This window comes from Monodon monoceros, unplaced genomic scaffold, assembly GCF_005190385.1.
Source record: "Monodon monoceros isolate NGI ecotype Baffin Bay Population unplaced genomic scaffold, NGI_Narwhal_1 Super_Scaffold_11, whole genome shotgun sequence".
Classification (NCBI taxonomy): Eukaryota; Metazoa; Chordata; class Mammalia; order Artiodactyla; family Monodontidae; genus Monodon; species Monodon monoceros.
In genome coordinates this window covers 47,312,334-47,339,836 of record NW_021703767.1, presented here as the reverse complement: position 1 = coordinate 47,339,836, position 27,503 = coordinate 47,312,334, and the positions used below count along the sequence as shown (strand labels likewise).

The 27,503-nt window shown below is 37.6% G+C and overlaps 2 protein-coding genes across 7 annotated transcripts in view; one reads left to right on the top strand and one right to left on the bottom strand.

Annotated features, from left to right (window-relative positions):
* Window positions 1-9,769, top strand: part of LOC114891139 (filamin A-interacting protein 1-like) — a 191,100-nt gene extending 181,331 nt beyond the window's left edge. For all 4 annotated transcript variants that reach the window (XM_029215241.1, XM_029215242.1, XM_029215239.1 and 1 more), the window contains 3 exons: window positions 643-895; window positions 1,632-1,805; window positions 8,347-9,769. In XM_029215241.1, the coding sequence (XP_029071074.1) occupies window positions 653-895; window positions 1,632-1,805; window positions 8,347-8,529 (600 nt within the window). In that variant the 5' untranslated portion in view covers window positions 643-652 and the 3' untranslated portion in view covers window positions 8,530-9,769. The remainder of the gene's footprint in view (window positions 1-642; window positions 896-1,631; window positions 1,806-8,346) is intronic.
* Window positions 1-27,503, bottom strand: part of CMSS1 (cms1 ribosomal small subunit homolog) — a 381,357-nt gene that overhangs the window by 251,656 nt on the left and 102,198 nt on the right. The gene's annotated exons all lie outside the window — the stretch shown is intronic.

Sequence of the window (27,503 nt, the reverse complement as noted above, 5' to 3'; positions counted from 1 at the left end):
TTTTGTAGATAAGGGTCCTAAATATAAATCCTTGACTTATCTGAGGTCAGCTCTGGAATTTTAGCAGAATGTCAAGGATACAGCCAGGGACCAAGCCTTCATTCCTTTAATATTAGACTTTACTGTCATAACAAAATAACCCAAAGTATTTTGTAATTCTGATGCTTGTCTCTTAAAGCACCAAAGGCTAAGAAATTTAAAAACTCTTTCTAAACTTCCACAAGGAAACACTATAATGTGAATCTGAAGAAAGTTAGAACAATTAGCAAATTTACCATTTTACTATTACGTTAAGTACATCTTATGTAAGCACTTAGGCCTAGGTTGGAGGTATGACCCAGGTCCCTGAGGTGGAATGCTTGGCGGATGAAGTTCAAATACACAGTCTGTTTACCCATGGACATAAGTGGCCTTAATCAAAGCAGAACACATTTTTTAAAATGTTGATTTTAAAAACAGAAGTGTAAATAAGACTGTGATTTATGAATCTGCTAATGCCCTTCTCTGCTGTAGACTTCAGAAAGATCGAGTCTTTGGCTGTGGTAAATATAACAAGAGTGCAGACTTGTCAAAGCAGTAATAGGAGCTCTTATTAAAACTCTACTTCCACTAAGAGTTACAAATTGTCTTCCTTCTTTCCAGCCCTTAAAGAATGCGTTCCAGAAGCAGCGACACGGAGGGCTCAGCCCAAAAGCAATTTCCAAGACATAGTGAAGACTACAGTTTCCAAGGTCCTGAGAACATGAAGCAGAGACAGCAAGACAAAGACCCCACCAGTGAGTCGGATGCAATGCTTCCATATCCTAAGTCACACAGTGGTAATGGCCACCAAGGAGAAGACCTCTCAAGAGACGACTTATTATTTCTTCTCAGCATTCTGGAGGGAGAACTGCAGGTCAGCTGGGTTAGAATTATCCCCCTCATGCTTCAAGGGGAAGGCTGTTTATGAATTTTGTGTGGTGGCTGCCACAGAAATAGGTATTTGTGCTTCATACTTGTATATACATGAAATCAAAGTACACATTCACAGAATTCTCTTCTGGCAGCACGAAGAGCAATTAATCACATCTAAAAGGGCTGTTGTTATGACATGCGATTGGCATGCACATTGTGAAAGGTCACATCCTCTGCCCATGCTGCTCACAAGCTTCAGTGCACAGGCACGTAACAATAATAGCAGATGACTTCTGGACTGGTTTAAATAACAATAGGTGCTTTTGTACCTCACATGAACTGGCTCCTAGACTTGCCCTGGCATTATTAACCTATACAAAAAACTAAAAACAGCTGCTACATATATAGGAGAATCTTATTTCCTATCCCTGAAAATGAAAATGCCAGTCCATTGAGGCATATCATGTTATCTGCTTGTCAAACACAATAAAAAATGTAGAGTCTCCCCATGTTGTATAGTGATCACTTTTAAAAACATTATTAACGTGTAACTAGACTGTAAGAAAGATGAAGTAAAGGGACATAGGTTTGCTACCTTTTTGAAAAGGTGCTATAACCAAATATGATTTGTTTATATTTGAAGGAGAAGAGAAAAAATACTCAACTACATAAGAAATCACTTGCAGAGACTGCTGGTAGATAAAGTGGGCTTTCTGAAATGCTTTTTGTTCCTGCAGGCTCGAGATGAAGTCATAGGCATTTTAAAGGCTGATAAAATGGACTTGGCTTTGCTGGAAGCTCAGTATGGGTTTGTCACTCCAAAAAAGGTGCTAGAAGCTCTCCAGCGAGATGCTTTTCAAGCAAAATCTGCCCCTTGGCAGGAGGACATCTATGAGAAACCAATGAATGAGGTATGTATCACATCAGGGGTGTGTACCGAGTAAGCTCACCAGCCAGTAAAGCACTAGGCCTGGCAGGTGAGCAGGACATGTAACTCCTTTTTCGATTATTTATAGTTGTATGTTTAAAATCTACCCCAGGTAGATAAATACTACATGCTCTACAGGAAAGAAAAGGAGAATAAATCATGGATGGGATGTTCCCACTGGGTTTGTTTCTTGACATCAGACTAAAACCTAACAAATGCAAGAGAATTCCTCTCTTTTTCTCTCTCCCCCTCTTTCCCTCTTGTATAAACACATAGACACACAGACACACACAGATACACACAGACATACACACTCAGACCCAGACACACACACACACACACACACACAGAGGAATCTGCACTTCTTTTGGAGATCTGAAGGCAATAATAAAAAACAGATAAAGTTTAACCATAGAAGTTAATTTCTTTGAAAACACTGAAGTATTATGTCATAGAAATTCTGAGCATGAATGGAAACGATCTGAAGAATTATCCAGGAAACAGAGTTTTAGAAAGCATACATTTTAGATGAACACATAACTTCTTTTTCCTTCAAAAGTTTAATGACAGTAAAGACTTTTCTCCCACCAAGTATGCCCAACAATGACAACAGCAAAGATGAACAGTCTCAACACGGCCACCACTGCACAAAGATACAGCACTGCTTGCTCTTTTACTTGCTGATATTTCTGAAACTCCTTGGCATCCTTATTTTATTCTTCTATTTTCTTCTGAGACCTCAATGGAAAATTTCATAATTTTTCATTTTTATAAAAAGTAAACAACTAGGAGCATAAGTTAAGGCTAGAGAGAGTGAAAGCAAATTTTGGGCAAATTTCCCCCACATATGCTCTGGCAACCTACCTCAGGACTGACCTCTAATGTCCTTGCTATTCTTGTCTTGAGTGTCTCATGACAGCAGCCTACCATCTTGCCAAATTGTGAAAGAGTTTGGTCATATGGATCTGCTTCTCTGAGGGGTGAGGGTGAGGATGAGACCACCCAAAGTCTGTTGATGGCGCTTTAATCCAAACTTTAAACAAGAGGAGCCGAAGCCTCATTCAAGTCAATAGTGTTAAAACTGTATTCTGGCTCCCAACACAGTGACTGTGAAACAGCATTAAGCACAAATTCCCCAACCAGTATAAGTGCAAATGCAAGTTAATTATCACTGAACATATACTCACAAAACTCCACAAATGGCACAACCCGGCAACACTTCAGAGTAAAATGAAACAGAATAATTCCAAACTTATCCTGAAATCAGTAGGAAAAGTTTTAGTTACTTTTGTAAGTAAATAATTCTATTGTACACAGGCAAAACTGGAAACACCCTCTCTGCAAATGCTTGCAATCCTAACTCTGCAAAGTGTCCCTAAAAGTTACCCATAATTTGGCCCTGCTTTATGAATCCAACCTTCCTTGATTACTCAACCAACAGATACCCCTACACACACACACACACACACACTTCTTACATTCCCATCTCCATGATTTGTCCGTTTTCTTCTCTTGCCTACTTCCCCCTGATAGATTTCTCTCCTCAGCTACCAGTCTCTCCCAGTTCCTTGAAGGCCCTACAATTCTATCTACCCAACAACCCAGTTGCCTACCCTTTTCCTCTATCTAGGAAGTAATGGGTGAGAGGGGATATCCAGAAAATAAACAATAAAGGGAAATTCTGACTAGGAGTCCCTAGATAGGGCTGAAGAAAAGAAATAAAGTGGGGTGTTCCCACTAAGACCATACCGGGGGGCACCCTAATTACATCAGGGTAAGGATGTGCATGCTAAAAATTTATTATTTTGTTTTCCTCCATCTTCCTCCTTTTATTTTCCTCATAATGTTCTTTTAAAAAAATGTGAGAAATCTCAACCATGTCTAGGGTAAACTAAAGGGGATTTATCTAGTCATAAGGCAAAATATCTTAGAAAAACAAACTGTTCTCAGCTATGTCATATGTTAGGAACACTGACTTAAGGTGGAGGCCTGCAAGCTAGAACAAAGGATGTGGATGGGGAGAGAGGGAGGGAAAAACTCAGAGTCCAGAACAGTTTTAACCTCCTATTCCTTTCCAACCTAGCCTTCTATACTAAAAGTTACCTTAAAAAAGATACTTGAGTTAATGGCCTAACATATTCTTAGTTCTTCCAAAAAAGATATCAAGAAAAATATAACAACAGTTTGGATTTATCAAGGTACTATAATAAAAGAATCTGCATACCTTATTAGCATTACCTTAGGGCAATTCTTAAAGTATTGATACTTATTTTAAGCAACTATATAGTTCAGCTTTTAAATTTCATTTCATAATTTTCATTGTATAAAAATAGCTGTGCTTCCTGTCTTCAGGGTGCTTAATGTCTCTTTTAAGAGTGACAGACAACAAGTGATCACACAATAAGTATATAATACACACTATGTTAATTTTTGTGGTGAAAACCACAAAGCACTATGAGGGAGTATAATGGGGGATCGAATTGAGATAGAAGAATCAGGAAAGCCAAGTTCCAGAGAATGAGTAGGGGTTACTCAAGTAGAACATAAAGAAATTCCATTTCCAGAAACATTGTGGATGACATATCATGAAATCATATCACTAAAAAATACATAAAAACATTAGATAAAATATCTAGCATACTCTTAAGTGCATGGATGAGCTTTACATGGAGCTAGAGAAATCCTGAAGCCAGGAACTAAAAAGGGAAATTTCCTCAGACTAGCTTCTGGCTCCACATATTTTCAATCTTTCTCTTCTGTAATCCACAAACTTCCAGTGCTAGGAACCAAAAGACATATTCATTTTGCAGTATAGCCTCTGGTTTTTCACTTCTGAGCATGGCTGGGTGAGCTGGCATACCCAGAATGCTACCAAGATGGACAGTTGAGAGGTATATTGTGAGAGTGACCTGAAGCTCAGTAGATGACCAAATAAGAATGACACAGGACTATCACCATTCAGGGTGACAGCAAAACAAGGAAGGGCTTTCAGAAGAGTCCGGAAGGGGTCATGCTGAGACAAGAATCATGCCCCCATTTCCAGTATCTGAGATACTGAGGCAGTGTGAGAATGGGCAGTCTCTATTTTAGGACGCTAGCATTATCCAGGAAAACCAGGTTTCAGTAAAGACAGGGAAGAAGATGGAGCATTTTATGAACAGCATATTTGGTTACCTTTGATCTACTAAAACAGCCAAATAATTTCTCTACTGTCTGAACCAGCTTTATCTCTACTAGTATATTCAGGGTAATCAAAGAAAAAGACAATCTTCAAAGAGCCAACAAAAAAGAACAGAGAACCAAAGCCATAGCTCAGAAAGAAGACAAAGCCCCAAATTAGGGTGGTCTGTGACTCAGGAGCTATTAAAACAAAGGTCATTATTCTTTCCTAAACATATATCAAGCAACCAAAGCAAAAAGACTGACGATCTCTCTGTCCTTCATTCTTTTTGACCACGGGAGAATCCAACCTATTGGAACACATTGGACTTCCTTCATCCTAGGCAAGGAGTTGGATTGTATTAGCGGTTGCGGGTAGGATATGACATCAGGGAGGCTAAAATGATAAGCTTGTCATTGCACAGTAAACATTAATGAGTTATCTTTTTAATCTTTCTTCCCCTGACACTCCCTAAAGTGACTGAGTCTTCCTGTTTTCTTCCCCAGGCTTCATTCAATCCACAAGTGGAGCTAGATCAAAAAGGGGCAGTGGTTCTTTGATAGTCCCTTAGTGCTTAATGATACACCACCTTATACTGCTCCTAATTGTTTAGTGTCTATATCTTATCTGCCTAGTAAGAGTATAAGCATTGAGACTTTAAAATTCTCCCATGGCAACTATCATAGTACTAAATGCATATAGCATAATAGACGCTTAATAAATAGTTGTTGCCTTGAGAAAACTGTGGCAATACAATTGATCTTAGAAATCAAGCCCAACCACTACATTTATAATCGAAAAACCTGAAGTACACAACGGTTAAGTGGCTTGGCCAAGCACACACACACAATTGGTGGAAAATGAAATGAGTTCAGACAAGCTCAGGCCCATCATTTGATCTGTAGGAATGAAGAAGAGACTGAATTAAGAACAACTGGCATATTTTCTAAGAGGCATTTTGGGTATGGAGAAACGAAGGCACAGAATAAAACTTCAAGCATAAGCTAAAACATATCTAGAACCACTTACACTTTCTTTGGGAACTTTCCCTCTGCAAGGTCCCTATTTGACACCTTTCCAATTTCTGCTGTTGACAAACATGAGGTCCTTAGCACTAAACAGCATGCAGTAAATATAGGCCATTCTTCAAGAGTCATGGAAGGTGAGAGAAGGAAAACCCAGAGAATTAGACATTTCACTGATATGAAGAAACAAATAATTCTACTCAGGAGTGACCAGAGAAAGCCATAAAGGAAGAACAGGAAAAGTTTTGAGTGGAAGGGGAAAAAGGTTTCTATGTCCCGGCACTGAAAAAAGCAGTCTTGAAGCACCACGGTGTGTTCTAAGAACTACTTGAAGTCTGGTGTGGCTAAAGGCTGGGTGAGAAAGACGGGAAGGTACGGAATGAGAATGGGGTGGAAGTGTCAGGGGGCCAGATGGTGAGAAACCTTTCAGCTCTGAATAGGAGAGTGGAGTAATCCCACTGGTGGAAGATTGTGCTGTCACTGATCAGGACAGGCTGGATGGGGGTGAGGCTGAAGGAAGGGAGAGCCCTTAGGAGATTATATAACAACGGGCAATGATTCTTTCCAACCTTCCTTCCTTTTCCCTACAAACAAACAAACAAGCAAACAAACAAAATAAGGAGGAAAAACACAATGGAAAGCAATAGTAGATTAACTAAACCTTCTCTTTTCTCTTTTTGGGCTAAACTAAGTTTAATATTCATGTCCATACAACTACAAGAAGCTATCTGAGGAAGTTTCCTTTATGAAGCCTCCCTTAGTCATTCATTTATGCTTTACTAAATACCTATTATAATTATTCATTTATTAATTCTAGGGCCGATCTTGTGATAAATTGAATGTTTCTCTAAGTCAAATGTCAAGCTCCCTAAATTAAGGCTGATTCTATTACTATTTCACTCTCAAATTCTAAAAGCAGTTGATTTGAATTTCCCTTATAATGCAGTCTTGTGTTTGGGCAACTGGAAGTTTTCAGAGAACTGTTGTTGCTTGAGACCCAGGACAATTAACACTACAACCTCCCTCTCAGAGGATGGTCATTAGTTAAAAGTGACTCTGCCAGCAAGCAATACAACTTAGCAATTTCAGCTTCCACAAAAGGATTGGTCACATTAATTAAAAATCATCACCTATATGACATAATGAAGTATTTTGTGTGTGTTAAGGCACCATTATAAACCCATATTAGAAAACTAGACAACCAGCCTAAGCGTTTAGAGGTCAGTTGGGTTCTGTATGCTGGGACACCTTTATTCCCTTCTTTTTCTGAAATCATTTGGCCATTTTTGTGCTTTGGATTCCTAGTTAAGTATGTGCTTTTTAAGGATGTATGATTTAAACTGGCTTCAAATTCAGAGTCACAAATTTTCAGTCTTTTACAATAAAGGCAAAGGGCAAAATCAACCAATATTATCAGTTATAGTTTAGTATTTAACTAATCTAGACAGTCACATGCTTTCAAAACCATGTTCTTAAATGGATTTTAATTTATCACTGGTCAAAGATCCTGAAGCACTTTTGTTTTAATCAGTCTACTTCCCTCTTTTCTTTCTTGATTCCTTGCTTGCTTATTTTGTTTTCAATCTGTAAGCATATACTGGGCACCTACTATAAGCAAAGCACTCTATTAGATGTTAAGAATTTAAGAAAAATAGAATGTAGGCCCTGCTTTCAGGGAGTTCACAGACTAGCAGAGGAGACAAAAGTAAATAAGACACGGGGTAATTGTTTTATAATAGAGATATAAGTAGGCCACAGAAACCAGAAAGGACTTGGTGTTTACACCAGGTCTATATCAACACAGAATTGATTAACAAGAATTTGAAAAAAATACACAAACACCTTTATGAATAATGCACTGAAAAACAGACCATGGATCCAAGAGATGTACGTGAGCAGAGTACTTTAGGGAGGGCTGGGCAGCTAGGGAAGTGGCAGAATCAAACACTGTACAAGGATTCCTTTACTTTCCATCATTTCTCTGATATGGTTTCCCCGGAGAGAAAAGGAAGTAGCAAAAAGGGGGTATGGAGAAATTGTTCAGATATTTACAGAGGAACCAATGTTTCTTTCTGGTTAAAAAAAAAAATGATGACATGGGAACTAAGATCCCACAAGCCACGTGGTGCGGCCAAAAAAAAAAGACAGTAAGAAAGTTACATTTGTGTTGAAACATCAAAAAGTATCAATTAACAAGAGTAATGATAAAAAACTAAACAAGGAAATCATAAACTCACTGTTGAATTAATTTGTTAAAACTTGGATATTTCTAAAAGAGGGAGAGATGGCAGTATTATGAATGATTTGTACTTAGACTATTAATGTATTTTCTTTTGTAGTTGGACAAAGTCGTGGAAAAACATAAAGAATCTCACAGACGAATCCTGGAACAGCTTTTAACGGTAGAAAAATCTCACAGGCAAACCATATTAGAGTTGGAGGAAGAAAAGAGAAAACATAAAGAATACATGGAGAAGAGTGATGAATTCATAAGCTTGCTAGAACAGGAACGTGAAAGGTAAGGCTACTTTGGACAAGACAGTGACCTATTCTGCAAATTCTTACTAACCTCTCACTATGTGCTGGGCATTATACCAAGGGATACAGGGATACAAGGTAAATATGACAACCTCTGGTCTCAAAAATCTCATGGCCAAGAGTGAGGAAAAGGATATGTTTAAAAACAATATCAATACAATGCAAGAATAACCGGGTGTGACAGGACTGTGGAAACATAAATGCTGGGCAACTGATTCTTCAAGGGAGTGCCCTGTGAAAGCTGCAGAGAGGAGGTAACGGGTCTAGTCCCTGTGCAAACAATAATGGAGACCACATACAAGGCAGGGGCAGGAACAAGTGCCACAGCATAGAGGTAAGAGAAGAGTATGGGTACTGAGGGAACTAAAGCTTTCCACATGGCTACAGCACAGGGTGTGAGAAAAGGAACGGCTAGACACGAGCAGCTGGATTTTATACTGTTGGCAAGAAGAAGCAAATGACAAATTATGAGAAGGAGAATGAGTTATCAGGGATGCTTTCTTAAGGAACCATTAAGGAAAGACAGAAGAAAGACAGGGGCAGGTATGTGTTCCAATGGCTATAGGGTTAGGGAGGATGGGGCATAACAAGAATTATTTATGACGTATAGTCAATATGAATTAGTGACTAATGTGACTAGAAAGCAGAGCAAGGAAAACAGGAAGTTATACTCCTAGTTCTTCACCAAGGTACAGAAAGCAGGAATGGGGCACAGCTTTTTGTTGTTGCAGGATTTCTGGTTGGGGAGATAGTTCAAAAGATGGAGGGGGTCCTGTTTTAGACAAGTTGAGCATGAAGTACCTGGTGTATTCCAATGTTCAGTGGGGAGAAGGATGTGTCTAAACAGACAAGCCACCGTTAGAAATATAGGTCTGGAAAAGGCTGGGCTGGTGATGTGTATTTGTAGCCAGTGATAGCTGAAGCTATGGGTGTTGGTGTGGTGAGGGGAGAGAATTTTGAGATGGGAACTCTAGAAAACAACACAACAACCCATCAAATTAGGGTTTTCCTCCAGAAAAATGGGTCAAGAAAGGAAGCTGAGAAGGAATGAAGAATGGTGGAGGATTAGAACAACTAGAAGAGAAAGCAAGGAACCAAGCAAGGGAAGACTTTCAAGAAAGAGTGAGCAAACAGCACCAGGTAATACAGAAAAGGATGACCAAATGTCCCAAGATGGCAACAAGGAAGACACTGAGGAACTTAATGAGCCCTTTCAATAAAACAGTGAAGGCAGAAGCCAAATTGCAATACTTTGAAGAATAAATAAGAAATAAGAACACAGAAGCTTAAAATGTAAACTAGTATTTAGAGAAGCTTGGCTACAAAAAGGGAGAAAATGGTTGGTAAACATTTTATAACCGTATGGAAAGCAGGTTATTTTGCTCAACTTTGACCCTCTGTTCTGGATTACCTTAGAAAGTATGAACATTCATATTAAATTGAAAGAACAATGACTCCTCTCTATTAATACTGCAAAGATAGAAAATAACCAATCTTAGTAATGTCAAATTTTTACTGGACCTTCATGTCACTTTTGTTATTCCATGTATACTTCTCTTATGCGTTACAGAGCTAATGATGCTAGATTCTAACAATCACAGAAAAATACAGAAAAAAAAATTACTGTGAGTTCCCTTTTCTAAAATACTAGTAGCCTCAACTGTTTTATTTGACTACTTACAATTCATATTTTAACTAGGTAATCAAAGTTACATAATAGCTACGCTAATGGCAAACTTTCATTTCTCTTCAGTGCACTTCATGGTAGTCGTCAGGGCACTAGAGATTCAATGGCCCTCACATCCAGTTTCTTTTTCTACATTCATCAGGGGTTTGTTTTCTACTCATTACATAGAGAGGGGGTCTTGTTACCTTGCCTCTCATGAACCTGAAATATCTTCAGGGGCAGATTAAAGGAGCAAAAGAAGTCTGGCACCAAGGGAAGATTTGGCTCAGACCTTACAGTATAGGATTTGTTATTCAATGAGACAATGTCATATTAAATATTATTTCGAACCCTTGTGATTTGGCACCTGTGGCCTCCAAAACTTATTTGGCACTAACTTGTTGAACACGGACACTTCCTTTCATCTCTCATTATTATGAACATTTACTGACCATCGTCAGAGTGCTGCCTGCCATAGAACAAAGAGGTACTGGAGGCCCCTGCCCCGGGGGCTTAACCACGTTAATGGAGAAGGCAAGAGGATACAGATTTAGGGTGGAAATGTGAAAGGCTGTTGGTGGTATAGTTCTAATGTTCACCATTGTCTCTCTACTATCTTCTGGAGGAAGGCTGAGGAGGGCTATCCAGAAGTAACACTGTAAAGCTGGTAGGCAGATGGTGAAGATTATTTAAATCAAGAGAGCAAAGAGGAACAACACTGAGAAATGAGAACAAAAGAGCACTAGGAACAAAGGCCACGGGCTAGAGGAAAAGGAAAATAGTGGGACGAATGTAAATTGTACACCAAGGAATCAGTATATTAAGAACGGTATTTCTACATGTATCAAAGTAGTTTAAGAGGGAGAATTTAAAAGATCACATTTTTTAGCCATATAGGATGCAAAGGTTTTTTGTCTTGAAGAATAATGAAAGTAAACAAACCATTACCAAAAAATAGGAAAAAATGACTGAAGTGATTCTCAATCCCTGTTTAGCCACTCCAGAAGATATGGGAATATTCAGCTATTTCTGTTTGCCCAGGAACAGCTTCCAGATGGAACTCTTTGGGTGTGAGAATGCTAAGGCTCTTCTTGACTCACATGATACACAGACAATTCTCCGGCTCCATCTGTACATCACAATTCCCATATCTTGGCACTGCTGGTGCACTGGCCCTTCCTGGCCCCCCTGCTTGTAGCAGGGAGACTGTGGGCCTCATGAGGCATAACTGACTTCCACTTGCTTTAAGGCCATGTGCATAAAAATACTAAATGAACACCATCTAACAAAGAGGTGGGGGAAACTAATAATTTCAGATAAATATATACAGAGGAGGTGCTTACACAAGAGAGTAAAATACCATTCATGTGTCTCATTCTCTGACAAGAAATGACAGAACACAAACCTAACTTTAGTGAGAGTACTTCCTCTCAAACATGCAGCCACCCTTCACAAAAGCAAGACTAATTTATTCTAAGGAGTCAAAGAATAATGTTTACTTCCTTCATCAAACAAAGTGATGTAAGCCACTCCCGAATCAGTGACCCTCAGTACAAAGAAAGAAAGAAAGAATATCATAACCCCCATAAACGTGGTTTGAGTAAATATAACTAAAGGACTATCTGATTGAAACTCTGAAAAATACTGTGAAAGTTTAGTGATTGTATTTTTAGTGTTAGATAATATCTACTTGGAAAGAAAATAAAAATTAAGAAATACATGATTGAGATAGTTAATGTGACCTTAGAGGGTGTAATAATGGATTTCAAATTAAGGCTCAATTTCTGTGTTTTCTTCGGAGAATTCATTTTATGTGGAAAACCCTAAAGGAGACTGATGTCACACATTGAGTTTAGGCCAAAATGTTTGCCAAGTGATGTCGCTGTCGTAATCAGTAAACAATTGGCTTTCCCACTGCAGGAGGGTGGGGGCAGGGAACAGCTCAGGAAACCCTGTTCCCAAGCGTGTTAATGCAAAGTTTCCTTCGCTGTAATCTGTGCAGTTTGGTCTGTCCATAAAATAATTATAGCGACATTTCATGACAACCTTCTGTTCACTGACCAGCTCCAATGTGTGGATGTGTGTGTCACTGATGACCTGAATTATGTACTTGGCTGAATTACAAGTGGCGTCTATGTGAAAGGTTTTATACAAAAGCAATGCCAGTAATTTTTGGCCTTTCTGGATGGCTTCACAGGAAAGCCAAAACAAAAATCACTTTTAGTCAGTGCAATTTTGCAAAATTTTCCCATAAGTGAAATGCCAATTTTGTCTGTACTTTCAAAAAAGCTTGCATAATTTTTTTCCTTTTTCAGTTTCAATGGGGGAAAAGGCTGTGAAGGGAAAAAAAAAAAAAGTTTCCTTTTTTTGAAACCATGCTTTCTTTTTTAGAACACTAAAACAAACCATGTATACGAACCATATATATTACTGCATTTCTGGCCTTGAAACCACTGAAGTGGGAAACAAATATTGGTATGGCAACTCTGTCTAAAAATGTGACTTCAACTATGTATTTTTTTAAAGCTTTAAATTACTTTTCATAATATCTTGGCCAAGTAGGTTAGCACTGTTAATTCTGGTTTCATAAAGCAGGACTTCAAATGGTAGCTTCTCAAGAGCGACATAGGAAGGAAGGAGTCACAGGCAGAATTAATTTCTTGTTCCTGTCCTAAGCAGGTGTGACTAGATAGAATAGTGGCTCAGGGGGCAGAAGGGTCTTTGCAGGAAAGTCAGCAGGGACCCAGCTTCAAGGGTTGTTGCCTTGACCATACCTTGGACTAAGTCCTTAGTAAAGAACAAAGTGTTTCCCCCGTCCCTTTGGCTGAAGCAACTTTATAAAGAAAGATTTCCATCATCAACTCTTTTCTACTATGACAGGCCTGTTTTCTAGATGGGCATCAGGAAAGGTGAGTGAAACAACTGAGCTATATTTGACCCTCCTGTTAACTGGGTATATTGGATTACTATCAAAGGCTTCTCTCAAAAAACATCAAATCTTCTTTCTAGAGGCTTTGGATACTCCCCTGAAATATAAATATATAAATTTAAATATATAAATGAATAAGTGTATTAATCTATCTAATTTTTTAGTTAGTTTAACTAACTAGTTAGCTATTTAGTGCTGCTTGCCACTCATTCATTCACTAAAACAAAAAACAAAAAAACCCCAAACTAAAAACAAACAAAAAACCCCCCAATTAATTAAATGCCTGCTACATGCCAGGTCCTGTGCTAGATCCTAGGTGAAGCAGGTAGATGTGTTCATCACTGATATAAAACCCTAACTCATTTGTGCATGTGTAAAACAGAGACACCACTGTAGACTTTATGATTTGATACTAATGCTTCCAGGGCACTATGAGATCATGATAGGTAGGAAAAAAAGGCACCAGTATGGTACAAAAACATAATACATGAAATACTTATGAAAATAAAACATTCAGGAGAACTCAATAAACACATTAAACTAGAGTACTTTACTAGAGAATTCAATATCTTGCAACTATTGCCATTAGGATTTTCAATTTCTTTGGTCTTAAACCTCAGCTTTTAAGAATATCCCATGAAGCATAACACAGAGGGCATAAGGTTTTTTAAAAATAAATAAACTAAGTCTACTTTTTAAAAATCATATTTGGAAAGCCAGCAGTTTTAAATTTCATGCACACTAAACTATTGTTGTAGAATGCATTGTACTCAAATGCAATCATTTCCTTTCAGTTTTCTGGCAAGGAGTTATATGTATTACATACTCTCAAGGCTATGTCTTGCAAGTTGTGAAATGGATGCCAGATCTCCATTTGACCTTTGTCATTGGTATCCAGTTCTTTGTTAGAACAAAATGGAGACCACCACAAACACATATTTTGATACTACAATTCTACAGAAAATCACAATGTGATCAGCCTAGTGTTCATATACCTCAGACCTAATAGGGTCTGGGTAGGGATGCAGAGCGATTACCTCACAAGGATACCAAAAAACCCATTTAGGACTGTACATCATAACTTAACTTTCAACAGATGTCACAAAACCATACCCTTGTAACTGCACAATTCAGTGGTTTCTATACAAAACCATTTAATTATAGAGGTTAAAATTTGGATAGAGCAATGATGCTATTTTATTGCTGTTCCTTCCCAGAAAGCTGAACTAAACTTTACAAATAATATTGGGTGTGTATGTGTATATACAATGATTAGTGAATTTACTGCTCACAAAAGAATACTACAAATGTTAAAAAGCAGTCTAAAAGGAAACATAACGAGCACAGTGAAGGATGAACTGGGAACTTGGAGATAGGGGACTCTGGTCTGCAGACTGGATCTGCAGCTCGTGTGTAACCCTGGGCAAATTCCATTTCTCCAATCTTGTATGTAAAAAAAAATAGGACAGGCTTACATCATTTGTGTGTCTCTTTCAGATCTAAAAATCTGTGATTATGTGATTGTTACGAATAAACAACTTTTACTTCAAGTCTATGATTCTAACCCACACTATCAAAAGAGGTCAGTGAGAATGACAGCACCTCAACCACCAGCTTCAAATCCAAGTCTGTAGTATTTCCATTCTTAAAGGATATCTAGATTTAGGTACATCCTATTGCTTCTTGAATGTCACATATTCAAATCTGAACTTATCATCTTTGTAAATCCAGGTAAATTTACAACTTTTCTATTCCTGTTTATTCCACCACAGTGAATCAATCTATCAGATAATCATAAAGAATTATGGAGATCTCTGAATCCTAAATTTAAATCAGAAAAGACCTAGCAATCTAGACCAACCCTCTAATTTTTGAATTGTGAAAAGTGAGGCCCATCAAGACTCAGCTAGAAACCTCCAACTCTTGCTGCTAAACAGCAGCAGAGCCAGACCAGAAGCTAGCTCCCCTGATAACATATTCGGCACTGTTCTCCCCAGAATCATTACTAGGTGCTCAAGCCTTGTGCTTGGTATTGTGGGAAATCCAAAGAAATTTAAGACATAATTACAATTGAAAAGATAAGACCCTCATAAAGTAATCTATAGATGATTCAGGTGTTCATTCTGTGGTACTGACACTGCCGCTGCAACATTATAAAAGGTCAGTCAAAAAGGATATTAAGGACTGTAATTATCCAAGAGCCCGCATAGCCCTAGGAGAATGCAGGACATACAGTAAGCCCTGGATAAATATATCTAACTGGCTCATAGCTACTAGCTTAACAGCCCTATAAAACAGGAAGCCAAAGACTGAATGCGGAAAGGCAACCTCAAACTTCTGTTCCATCTGACTATAAAATGTAAAGAGGGAGAAGAGTCATTAAGCCATATCAAAATAGAAAACTTTGCCTCATAAATGGAAATCAAGGTGGAACATTAGAATTAAGCTGTATCCTGAATTTGCAACTTGTAGGTAAACTTTCCTGGCAAATGTATATTATTCCTCATGAGAAGATGAAGCCAAATGGCTTTGGCCAGCCATTACAATGGGAGATGCCTGGCACAAATGATGCGTAAATATCACTGCACAGAAAGGCCTTTCCTTGGAAGGGTGTAGGGTATTGCAGTTAAAAGCATAGACCCTGGAGTCAGAACCAACAAGAGTTTGAAGCATGGTCCCATCCTCCCATCTGGTCCTACTAGCTATTTGACCTTGAACGAAGTACTTAGTTTCTGTAAGTCTCAGTTTCACTATCTGTTAAAAAAAATGATATGGCTTTCACAAGTTCTTACAATTACTAAATTATATAATGCCTAAAAAAGTGCTAAGTATGGTGTCTGACACTCAGTAAGCATTAGTATCTTTCTTCAAATTTGCCTTTCTTCAAATTAGTTCATTTGTATACTCTGTGCCACACCACTGGGCATTTTATGGATTGCCAGGAAGGCACCTAACTGGACCCTATGCTGGGTGCTAAGGATGTGATGATGAATAAAAGCTTTCAAGGGACATACCCTTCAGTATGGGGAACAAAGACACAAAAACAAGTGCAATGTTGTGTTACAGATGCAATGACAACTGAGAATACAGAGCAAGCACAAATGAAGGATCATTCTCTAGGCCTGGTTGTATCTTATTTGCTTCAGAGTAGGGGTATTGGCTGAATGTCGTAAGGATCTAACACTGTAACACCGAGCTGGACACTATAGTACTCAAGAACTTTTTTTCCCCCCTAAACCATGGAGACCTATTTCCCCCTTTTGGGAATCATAAACAGAAAGGTTAATGCAATGATATTATGAAAAGCACAGCCTACCACATACTCAAAGTTAAGACTCACGCAAAATGATGGTTTTTAAGTGCACCAAAAGACTCCACTGTTCCTTAGGCCTGCCAGTGTCACAAGATCCCCACACTAATCACATCTTCTTGCCTAAAGGGTTTATTAAGTGGGTTTTTGATTTGTTTTGTTCACAGTTCCTTCTGCAGGGCCAAGAGCATGGAAAAGTATAATAAATATTTGTTGAATAAGTGACTAAAATGTAGAAAAAGTTGTTACATTTTAATTTATTATTTTCCATTAATATCTTCTCATAAATTAGCTTCTGGATTAGTTCTTTTCACTTAGCCCAGCTTTGGAGAATAGTATATAAAAGAAGTCAATTTTGATAGGTGAAGCAAAATAAGCTTGAGAGCTTTGGGATTATCCTAGAGAGAGTAGATATAAAACAGGATGGGTCAAGGCACTGGAGGAGAGAATGATCCAAAAATGGGATTTTAAAGTTAAAAAACATAAGAAACATTAACCATTTAAAAAGCTAAAAATAACTCTCTCAATTCATACTTTGCATAGTTTTTGTACCCTACATTTTCACTAATAACATCATGAACATTTTCCTAAATCACCAACTACTCCTCAACACCGTAATTTTTAAGTACATGAAAGCTACTGTGTCATATAGATGTAATTTATTTAACAAGCTCACTATTGTGGGCATTTAGATTCCTTCTACTTTTTCACTTTTATAAAGTACACTATGATGAATAGCCCCATACTCCAGTTAATTTTTACACCCTCCTGATTGTTGCCTTAGAATAAAGTTTTAGGTGTGGAATTGCTGGGTCAAAAGTTATAAAACTTTTAAGGATTTTGAAAACTGTAGCTAAATTGCATTCTATAAATAGACTATTTATACTATCACTACTAATGAAGGAGAGTACCCATTTCTTACTTCATAACTTTGCCTGGGACTAAACTTGAATCTGACCTCATTTAAAACATGACGTTAAAAAGTATGTAAAGTGAATGTTCATAACATGAATCAGACTTTCCCACTGACTTAAGCTTTGGTTTTAGAGATGTGTTACTTCTGACAAAAAAAATTCTAACATATCACCAAAAACATACTCAAACATAACATCTCCTTGAAAGAATATTTTGCCATTGTCAATATAATTTCAGTATATTTCCTCTTTCAGTCTATTTCCTCTTCCCCGACAAATTCAGATGGCTTATCATCACTGATGTTCCAAAACACTGCTTCTGTTGCTCTTTCTCTGAAAGGTCTGAAACCTCCTCTCTCTGTATAATCCCACACAAGACTTAGAGTCCAAATTCAGAATCCTGGCTCACCTTTCCCATCACATGATGAATTTGGCAATAGTTCATAATGCTTATAGTACTGGCCTTACATAGACAAGTTTGATTTGTTTAACACTGTGGAATCCAAAGTTCATTTTGTTAAATTCCCCTTTAATAATTTGGTTGGTTAGGAGTACGTGAGAATTCCATAACAATTTCTCCTATTCAACTCAATTTCTACTCGCCAATTCTCACTTCCTCATGTATCCTTCCTATTTATCATGCATAATACATTATGCCCATAGTATTTTCCCATTTATTTCTATGACTTTCCTGATGACAGCGTGAAATATTTGAGATGCCTGGTGAACAGGTAATTTATATCTTCAGAAGATGTTTCAGAAGAAACATATTTGCAGGATTTATGAGGCTGAGTACGTGTTTTCTTTAAAATAATTAATTTCTACCTCACAGTTTGTCACTTTATATTATGCTTTTTTTTTGTTCTGAGTACATATGACATTCAAGGCATTTCATGCCATAACAAACACTGGAATATATATATATATATATATATATATATATACACACACTCACACACATATGTGTGTGTATATATATATATGTAAAGAAAAAAGTTAGGAAAAAAGAGAATCACGTGTGGCTGTCACAACACTGTTTAGTAAACATTTCCTTCAAAGATATCAGAGAGATCTCAAAATGCAATATTTATCAGTAATGCCCGTTAGTGAGGACCAAATATAAGTGGCAATTAAAAAGACCATTTCCCTGTGGGGCACAACTGTCATTTGCTTTATGTCAAATTACTTCTTACTCTAAACAGATTTGTCGATTAATCAAATTCCAGCTAATAATCTACTCAAGAACACTCCAGCTGTTTTATACACATACTTCCAAACATGATAGCATTAAGCCATTAGGACAGCACTTAGATTAAATGAATGGTCTTTTATGTGTTTATTTGCAGAGACAAAGATGGAGAACCCCTGTGGCTTCTTCATGTAGAAGAATTCAGTGGCTTACTCTCAACATTCCTTTGAAAGATAAGATTTTTATCAATAAACAAAGAGGCACAAAATAACAAAAATGTTGGAAGGGGGAAAAAAAAATCACTCCTTAATTTTCACCTGTGTTGAAATCTAAGTGAGGCATGCCTCAATAACGAAGCAGAGCAAATCAGATAAAACTTTATCCTGAAAAAAACCTCTGGATGGCAAGAAATGAATTCTCTTCTAGACTGGAAGGGTTTAATCTTGAAACATACCTCCTTGTCTCCTCTGAATAAGCCTGTATTTTTCAAATTGATTTTATTTTGTTTGTTAGGGAACATGTGGGGCAGTCACTCAGTTTCCACTTCCAGTTCCAGAAAGAAGCCTCAGGAATCCAAAGAGGTTTGTAGCTTCGGAACGAACTTTTCTTGTACCATGACTGAACGCTCAGAACTCACCAAAGCATGCAAAGAAAGTTGGTTAGCTTCTTTGGACTTCAGATATACCATACAAGGGTGAGAGAGGGAGAAAAGGACAAACATACAACCACAGGCAATTCAGATGAACCCAAATTCCAAAATGTTTCAGAAACAATGTTCAAATTCTGCTTTTATTAAATGGTGATAGCTAATTCATACTTTCTTGTAGATGGTGTATTTATTAACAATTATTTTCATTTAAAATATATCCAAAACATAAAAGGGCATGTGGCGGGGAGGATGCTGCAGCCTCAAATGCCTTCAGGGGCCAGCAGGGTAAGGTAAATGACAGGAGCAGGCTGGCTGTATACAACAGGGAACGGTGAAGACCTCGAAAACCTGCAAAGCTCAAGCCCATCTGGTTAGCTATCTAGATAATTACTTCAGTATTATCAATAAATAAGAAATAGGCTCTATGACACAGTTGATCCAGAAATGAAGAAGCAAGACTTTATGTATGGTGAGGAAAGAGAACCAATGTTCTATGGAACCTTATAAAAGAAGATGTGTACTGAATCAGGAGGATAAGCACTGGGCACCCACACTAGGAAGTACAGGTGAGGTGGGCAAGCCTGTTTATCATGGCTTCTTTTCTGCCTTCTCTTTCCCACTCGTGTATAAGCTCCTCAAGAGCTGAGACATGTTGTTTTGTTTATCTCTGTATCCCTAGCCCCTTGAAGAGAGTGCCCAATGGATATTTATAGAATAAATAAGTGTATTACTCTCTCCAAACATAGACACTAACATGAGCACTATAACTGGTAGCAGCAGCTACGGGGACTTCAAAGGAGCTGTTGGTTTTAGTGGAGACGGCTGCCCAAAGGTCCCCTGCTTTTTTTTTTTTTTTAACTTAAGTATAGTTGATTTATAATGTTGTGTTAGTTTCTGGTATACAACAAAATGATTCAGATTTTATGTGTGTGTGTGTGTGTGTATAAACACGTATGCATTCTTTTTCAGATTCTTTTCCATTGCAGTTTATTATAAGATACTGAAGACAGTTCCCTGTGCTATACAGTATGACCTTGTTGTTTATCTATTTTATATATAGTAATATGTATCTACTAATCCCAAACTCCTAATTTATCCCTCCCCCCCTTCCCCTTTGGTAACTATAAGTTTGTTCTCTGTCTGTGAGTTTGTTTGTTTTGTAAATAAGGTTCCCTGCTTTTTGATGGCAAGAATAAAAATGTGTTATTCTTTGTTACTGCTTCTAAATGTTTTTATACTGACATATATATGTCACACTACTGAATTAATATAAAAACATTAAATTTCGTCAAGTTCTGTGTGTGTGTGTGTGTGTGTGTGTGTATATATATATATATCTCACACATTTGAAAACAAAACAAAATAATAAAATGACAACAAAGGTGCAACCAGCAAAATCAATATTGTGAGAATTCTGTATAACAAACAACTTGCTTTCATTAACGAACAACGTACAGGGGAAATATAGAGGGGAAATTTTAAGCTAAAGAAATTTAAACATTTCCATAAAGTGCAAAGCATGATCTTATTTGAATCTTGATTTGAAGACACTATAAGAGACAAAAAGAGAGATAGACAGAAAATATGAAAATCAGGGAAATTTGAACACTGTGATATTTCACAATATGAAAGAATTATTCCTCATGTTTGGGTATGTTAATCGTATTGTGATGTATATTTTAAAACAAAACCTTATCTTTTAGAGATATATTCTGAGAATATTAAAAAATGAAATAATAGGATGTTTGGGATTTGCTTCAAAATAATCCAGATTGGGGAGCATAGTATAGGAAAGGAAAAGTAATTCCCCCTCTACCCTTTTGAGTTCTTCACTAAGACCCACTGAAATAAAAGACAGGTTAGAGGCGCCTTCAAGATGGCAGAGGAGTAAGACATGGAGATCACCTTCCTCCCCACAAATACATCAAAATTACATCTACATGTGGAACAACTCCAACAGAACACCTACTGAACACTGGCAGAAGACCTCAGACTTCCAAAGGAGTTTCTTCCCAAGGCAAGAAACTCCCTGCATACCTGGACGTGTGGCTGACAGGGACTTGGTGCTCTGGCCGGGTGTCAGGCCTGAGCCTCTAAGGTGGGAGAGCCAAGTTCAGGACATTGTTCCACCAGAGACCACCCAGCCCCATGTAATATCAAATGGCGAAAGCTCTGCCAGAGATCTCCATCTTAATGCTACGACCCAGCTCCACTCAACAACCAGCAAGCTACAGTGCTGGACAACCTATGCCAAAAAACTAGCAAGACAGGAACACAACCGCACCCATTAGCAGAGAGGCTGCCTAAAACCATAATAAGGTCACAGACACCCCAAAACACAGCACCGGACGCAGTGCTGCCCACCAGAAAGAAAAGATCCAGCCTCATCCACCAAAACACGGCACCAGTCCCCACCACCAGGAGGTCTATACAACCCACTGAACCAATCTTACCCACTGGGAGCAGACACCAAAAACAATGGGAACTACGAACCTGCAGCCTGAGAAAAGGAGACCCCAAACACAGTAAGTTAAGCAAAATGAGAAGACAGAGAAACACACAGCAGTTGAAGGAGCAAGCTAAAAACCCATCAGACCAAACAAATGAAGAGGGAATAGGCAGTCTACCTGAAAAAGAATTCAGAATAATGATAGTAAAGATGATCCAAAATCTTGGAATGAGAATGGAGAAAATACAAGAAACGTTTAACAAGGACCTAGAAGAACTAAAGAGCAAACGAACAATGATGAACAACACAATAAATGAAATTAAAAATTCTCTAGAAGGAATCAGTAGCAGAAAACCTGAGGCAGAAGAATGGATAAGTGACCTGGAAGACAAAATAGTGGAAATAACTACCACAGAGCAGGATAAAGAAAAAAGAATGAAAAGACTTGAGGACACTCTCAGAGACCTCTGGGACAACATTAAACACACCAACAATGGAGTTACAGGGGTCCCAGAAGAAGAAGAGAAAAAGAAGGGACTAAGAAAATATTTGAAGAGATTATAGTTGAAAAATTCCCTAATATGGGTAAGGAATAGTCAAGTCCAGGAAGCCCAGAAAGTCCCATACAGGATAAATCCAAGGAGAAACACACAAAGACACACATTAATCAAACTATCAAAAATTAAACACAAAGAAAAACATTTAAAAGCAGCAAGGGAAAAGCAACAAATAACATACAAGGGAATCCCCATAAGGTTAACAGCTGATGGTTCAGCAGCAACTCTGCAAGCCACAAGGGAGTGGCAGAGAGTGAAAGGGAGTGACATATTTAAAGTGATGAAAGGGAAAAACCTACAACCAAGATTACTCTACCCAGCAAGGATCTCATTCAGATTCGACGGAGAAATTAAAACCTTTATAGATGAGCAAAAGCTAAGAGAACTCAGCACCACCAAACCAGCATTACAACAAATGTTAAAGGAACTTCTCTAGGCAAGAAACACAAGAGAAGGAAAAGACTTACAATAACAAACCCAAAACGATTAAGAAAATGGTAATAAGAACATACATATCGATAACTACACTAAATGTAAATGGATCAAATGGTCCAACAAAAAGACACAGACTTGCTGAATGGATACAAAAACAAGACCCGTATATATGCTGTCTACAAGAGACCCACTTCAGACCTAGGGACACATACAGACTGAAAGTAAGGGGATGGAAAAAGATATTCCATGCAAATGGAAATCAAAAGAAAGCTGGAGTAGCAATTCTCATATCAGACTTAATAGACTTTAAAATAAAGACCATTACAAAAGACAAAGACGGACACTACATAATGATCAAGGGATCAATCCAAGAAGATATAACAATTGTAAATATTTATGCACCAAACACAGGAGCACCTCAACACATAAGGCAAATGCTAACAGCCATAAAAGGGGAAATCAGCAGTAACACAATCATACTAGGGGACTTTAACACCCCACTTTCACCAATGGACAGATCATCCAAAATGAAAATAAATAAGGAAACACAAGCTTTAAATGATACATTAAACAAAAAGGACGTAATTGATATTTATAGGACATTCCATCCAAAAACAGCAGAATACACTTTCTTCTCAAGTGCTCATGGAACATTCTTCAGGATAGATCATATTTTGGGTCAAAAATCAAGCCTTGGTAGATTTAAGAAAATTGAAATTGTATCAAGTATCTTTTCTGACCACAATGCTATGAGACTAGATATCAATTACAGGAAAAAAATCTGTAAAAAATACAAACACATGGAGGCTAAACAATACACTACTAAATAACCAAGAGATCACTGAAGAAATCAAGAGGAAATCAAAAAATATCTGGAAACAAATGACAATGAAAACACGATGGTCCAAAGACTATGTGATGCAGCAAAAGCAGTCTAAGAGGGAAGTTTACAGTAATAAAATCCTACCTCAAGAAACAAGAAACATCTCAAATAAACAACCTAACCTTACACCTAAAGCAATTAGAGAAAGAAGAAGAACAACAAAAACCCCAAAAGTTAGCAGAAGGAGAGAAATCATAAAGATCAGATCAGAAATAAATGAAAAAGAAATGAAGGAAACAGTAGCAAAGATCAATAAATCTAAAAGCTGGTTCTTTGAGAAGATAAAAAAATTGATAAACCATTAGCCAGACTCATCAAGCAAAAAAGGGAGAAGACTCAAATCAACAGAAGTAGAAATGAAAAAGGGGAAGTAACAAGTGACACTGCAGAATTACAAAGGATCATGAGAGATTACTACAAGCAACTATATGCCAATAAAATGGAAACCTGGAAGAAATGGACAAATTCTTAGAAAAGCACAGGCCTCCAAGACTGAACCAGGAAAAAACAGAAAATATAAGCAGACCAATCACAAGCACTGAAATTGAAACTGTGATTAAATAACTTCCAAAAAACAAAAGCCCAGGAACATATGACTTCACAGGGAAATTCTATCAAACATTTAGAGAAGAGCTAACACTTATCATTCTGAAACTCTTCCAAAATTTAGCAGAGGGAGGAATACTCCCAAACTCATTCTCGAGGCCACCATCACCCTGATACCAAAACCAGACAAAGATGTCACATAGAAAGAATACTACAGGCCGATATCACTGATGAACATGGATGCAAATATCCTTAACAAAATGCTAGCAAACAGAATCCAACAGCACATTAAAAGGGTCATACACCATGATCAAGTGGGGTTTATCCCAGGAATGCAAAGATTCTTCAATATACACAAATCAATCAATGTGATACACCATATTAACAAACTGAAGGAGAAAAACCATATGATCATCTCAATAGATGCAGAGAAAGCTTTCGACAAAATTCAACACTGATTTATGATAAAAAGCCCTCCAGAAAGTAGTAATAGAGGGAACGTACCTCAACATAATAAAGGCCATATATGACAAACCCACAGCCAACATCATTCTCAATGGTGAAAAAGTGAAACCATTTCCACTAAGATCATGAATGAGACAAGGCTGTCCACTCTCACCACTATTATTCAACATAGTTTTGGAAGTTTTAGCCACAGCAATCAGAGAAGAAAAAGAAATAAACGGAATTCAAATCGGAAAAGAAGAAGTAAAACTGTCACTGTTTGCAGATGATATGACACTATATATAGAGAATCCTAAAGATGCTACCAGGAACTACTAGAGCTAATCAATGGATTTGGTAAAGTAGCTGGATACAAAATTAATGCACAGAAATCTCTTGCATTCTTATACACTAAGGATAAAAAATTTGAAAGAGATATTAAGGAAACACTCCCATTTACCACTGCAACAAAAAGAATAAAATACCTAGGAATAAACCTTCCTAAGGAGGCAAAAGACCTGTATGCAAAAAACTATAAGACACTGATGAAATAAATTAAAGATGATACAAACAGATGGAGAGATATACCATGTTCTAGGATTGGAAGAATCAATTGTGAAAATGACTATAAAACCCAAAGCACTGTACAGATTCAATGCAATCCCTATTACCAATGGCATTTTTCACAGAACTAGAACAAAATCTTTCACAATTTGTGTGGAAACACAAAAGACCCCGAATAACCAAAGCAATGTTGAGAAAGCAAAATGGAGCTGGAGGAATTGGGCTCCCGGACTTCAGACTATACTACAAAGCTACTACAGTAATCAAGACAATATGGTACTGGCACAAAAACAGAAATATAGATCAATGGAACAGGATAGAAAGCCCAGAGATAAACCTACGCACATATTGTCACCTTATTTTTGATAAAAGAGGCAAGAATATATAATGCAGAAAAGATAGCCTCTTCAATAAGTGGTGCTGGGAAAACTGGACAGCTACATGTAAAAGAATGAAATTAGAACACTCCCTATCACCATACACAAAAATAAACTCAAAATGGATTAAAGACCTAAATGTAAGGCCTGATACTATAAAACTCTGAGAGGAAAACATAGGGAGGACACTCTATGGCATAAAGCACAGCAAGATCCTTTTTGACCCACCTCCTAGAGAAGTGGAAATAAAAAAAATAATAAACAAATGGGACCTATGAAACTTAAAAGCTTTTGCACAGCAAAGGAAACCATAAACAAGACCAAAAGACAACCCTCAGAATGGGAGAAAGTATTTGCTAATGAAGCAACTAACAAAGGATTAATCTCCAAAATATACAAGCAGCTCAATATCAAAAAAACAAACAACCCAATCCAAAAATGGGGAAAAGACCTACACAGACATTTCTCCAAAGAAGATATACAGATTGCCAACAAACACGTGAAAGGATGCTGAACATCACGAATCATCAGAGAAACGCAAATCAAAACTACAATGAGGTATCACCTCACACCAGTCAGAATGGCCATCATCAAAAAATCAACAAACAATAAATGCTGGAGAGGGTGTGGAGAAAAGGGAACCCTCTTGCACTGTTGGTGGGAATGGAAATTGATACAGCCACTATGGAGAACAGTATGGAGGCTCCTTAAGGAACTAAAAATAGAACTACCATATGACCCAGCAATCCCACTACTGGGCATACACCCTGAGAAAACCATAATTCAAAAAGAGTCATGTACCACAATGTTCATTCCAGCTCTATTTACAACAGCCAGGACATGGAAGCAACCTAAGTGTCCATCGACAGATGAATGGATAAAGAAGATGTGGCACATATATACAATGGCATATTACTCAGCCATAAAAAGAAACGAAATTGAGTTATTTGTAGTGAGGTGGATGGACCTAGAGACTGTCATACAGAGTGAAGTAAGTCAGAAAGAGAAAAACAAATACCATATGCTCACACATATATATGGAATCTAAAAAAAAAAAAAAAAAGGTTCTGAAGAACCTAGGGGCAGGACATGAATAAAGACGCAGACATAGAGAATGGACTTGAGGACATGAGGCGGGGAAAGGGTAAGCTGGGACAAAGCGAGAGAGTGGCAATGGACATATGTACGCTACCAAATGTAAGACCAATAGCTAGTGGAAAGCAGCCACATAGCACAGGGAGATCAGCTCAGTGCCTTGTGACCACCTAGAGAGGTGGGATAGGGAGAGTGGGAGGGAGACTGCACGAGGGAGGAGATATGGGGATATATGTATATGTATAGCTGATTCACTTTGTTATACAGCGGAAACTAACACACCATTGTAAAGCAATTATACTCCAATAAAGATGTTAAAAAACAACAAAGAAAGACAGGTTAATAAGAGAAAACCAAACAGAAGTTTATTAACATGTATAACTCATGTATATATGGGATATACTCGGGGAAAACCATTAACTCTATGAGATGACTTAAACCACAAACTTAAATACTGATACCATCTTCAACTAAAGACAAAAGAATGAAGAGGAGCGGGGAAGGGGGTAGCCAGTTATGGGAAGTTACCAGGAAAAGCAAGGGTAAGATTGGTAGGCAGATTTAAGTCGGTGCCTTCTCTGCTGATAAGATTCTCTTGTGATTTAGTCATCATTCTCTTTCTGGTACTGAGAGGGAGACACCCTTACAAATAGAGATTTCCTTCATAAAAGTAAATTTCCCTTAAAAAGAGTAACTCTACTCTTGTTTTCAGAACTTCTCCTGTATCTGCTGATTATCAAAATAATCAGCTCAAAATAATTCTTATGCTAAAGAGACATTTTGGGGTGGCATAGTCTGCTACCCTTCAGTAGGGTGGTACAGAAGAAACAAGACTGGCCAAGAGTTGATAATTATTGAAGCTGTAAGAGGGACCCATAGGGGTTCATTATACTATCATCTCTACTTTTATATGTGTTTGAAATAATTAAAAAACAAGTGAACAAATAATAA